Source organism: Octopus bimaculoides, chromosome 10, assembly GCF_046866305.1.
Source record: "Octopus bimaculoides isolate indiv1 chromosome 10, ASM4686630v1, whole genome shotgun sequence".
NCBI classification, from domain to species: Eukaryota; Metazoa; Mollusca; class Cephalopoda; order Octopoda; family Octopodidae; genus Octopus; species Octopus bimaculoides.
The window spans coordinates 88323314-88325813 of record NC_142937.1 but is presented as its reverse complement, the minus strand read 5'-3'; the positions used below and the strand labels follow the sequence as shown (position 1 = coordinate 88325813).

At 34.2% G+C, this 2500-nt stretch overlaps 1 protein-coding gene across 1 annotated transcript in view; it reads right to left on the bottom strand.

The window, feature by feature from the left end:
- The window catches only part of LOC106869940 (uncharacterized), a 118986-nt gene that overhangs the window by 9983 nt on the left and 106503 nt on the right, over window positions 1–2500 (bottom strand). The window contains exon 2 of the mRNA XM_014915876.3: window positions 1425–1562. Coding sequence (XP_014771362.1) covers window positions 1425–1562 — 138 coding nt within the window. The remainder of the gene's footprint in view (window positions 1–1424; window positions 1563–2500) is intronic.

The window sequence follows — 2500 nt, the reverse complement described above, 5'->3', positions numbered from 1 at the left end:
ACGAACAAGACATTAACCTAGCAGACTTTTGGTGTCTATAAAGCGATTTAACTTATTTATTTTTGTCTTGCTGATGCCATCCTTCCATTTTCTTTAATACAGTTATTAGAAACAAAGGAAGGTAAATTGTTTGGCCACCCGCTTCGTTAGTATATAAAAAATCAAAATAATCAAAATAGAAATATTCACTTCTGCTTACTCTACTTTTAAGACAGGCTTAACTCAGTAAGATTTGGCATTAAAACATATTAACCTCCCTCTGCTATTTCTGTACAATCTTGTCAATAATATTTGATATATTTCGGAGCCATAGTTTACTCTGATCCACGTATGATGCTCTTTTATTATAGGATATATTTAGGGCAGGAACAGAAAGCAAAGATCCTGTTGAGACTACAATTTGCTATGTAATTGGTCAGACGCCAAATCGTTGCCAGCTATATTTTAGAATCAGTACTGTGAGTGTGTGGTGCATGATTGCCAAATGTAATTGATTTTTTTCTTCCAAGGTTGAAGGACGCTGTATTATTGGGAGGTCAAATAAGGTTAAATTCTTTTATAGGAATATATTATTGATTTAGCAGCAAAGAGTTCTCAAAATATTAAATTTAATTGCATATATTACTATGATGGCCTGGAAAGTGTAGACATGTCTGTGTGGTTAAGAATTTGGCTTTGTAATCACGTGATTCTGATTTCGATTTCTTTAAACAAGCCCTTTGGGCAATTGTCTTCCAATATAGTATCGGATTGACCAATAATTTGTGAATAGAATATGACACAGAAACTAGAAGGACGTCCCTCGTGTGTGTATATCGTTGGCAATTACTTAGCATCGTCGAGAAAATCGAATAAAAAAACAAACCCTGCTATACTAATGAAGTTCTTTGAGATATTTGTTTACAAGTTAAAGACATTCTCTTGGAATTTCCTCTGCCAGAAACCCAGTGAAACCAGCGAAGAGACTGACGCACTGGAAACATGTAACCAACGACGCGACGGTTGACACTTCGTCATATTTTAAATAAAATATACATCAAAGGTGGATTGCATTTCAAACTGAATAAGCAATAACAACAACAACAATAACAATAATAATGGTTTCATATTTTGGCACAAGGCCAGTAATTTCGGGGGAAGGGGAAAGTCAACCCAAGTGCTCAATTGGCACTTATTCTATCGACCCCGAAAGGATAAAAGGTAAAGTAGGCTTTCGTGGCATTTGAACTCCGAACGTAAAAACAGACAAAATGCACTAAGCATTTTGCCTGGCGTGCTAACGATTCTGCCATCCCGCCTCTTTTTTTTAATTACAATATAATAAAAATATAATCCATTAAAATTTGCAATTGTGAGAATTTGGAATATGAAAACTGTAAAGGTGGTGGTGGTGGTGGATAGCGTTAATATGAACTGATACTTACCAAATTCACTATCGGAACCATCTTCTAGATTTGAATCTTCGGAATCTTCCGTACTGTGTTCGGTTTCTGATTTTCTGTCCGTGTCTGCATCTTTCTGACACAGTCGTTGATAACCTCGACCTGTCGAACGGCTGTTATCTGAAATATCCAAAAGAATACTGAGATGAATGCATGTAGCCATACGCAAACGGACATAGATGTACATAGAGGCAAACATAGTATCATATAGCAGTACTTAATGATTTCGTGAAATCAGTTTTACGATCGATTCTACCCTCAAGTATTTGCTCGTTTATATAATTAACCAAAGTAAAGCTTGTAACTGTTACACACTCACATACACACATACACACATATACACATACACACATGCATACACACATACATATCAAATATAAACACATGCGCATCGAATACACACACATATACATATACTTACACATACGCTTACATTGATTGATATTTCGAGGTAAATATAAAAATTATAAGCTTCATGCTTCAAAATAACATCTGAAAATGCGTACGACGCTTTCTCGTTTGTTGACTAAGCATTCGTAACAAGAAGTCATTGTAGAGACATAAAACAATAAAGAAACTAGCTGAGAATAATATCATTCTGTATAGAATTTCATAAAAAATAAATTAGCGGATTAACAGCAGAAACTTTATTAACAGTAAAATACAAACCAGCAAAATAGACAGGAAAATTCAGTAATATTGCAAAAAACTAAGATAATTGATAATTATTGAAACTATGTTTGAGTTAATGGTTTGTACTTTACATCTTGCGATGCTGATATTACCGATATCGTTTTCTTCTGATGCTTTATCGGTATCATATCTTATCGAGATACACTATACACGATATCTTAACGGTATTGTTTTCCTCTGATGCCAGGTGTTCACTATAAATGTGGCAGTAAATAAACACTAATAGAAGATAATCCAAGAATCCATAGAAATATTAATAGGTTTAGGAATGCTACTTTTCTGAACTGAACCTAAAGGACGAGTGAAATAAAGGTTCCAATTGTGTCTTCAATATGTATGTATGCACGTATGTATGTCATTATTCA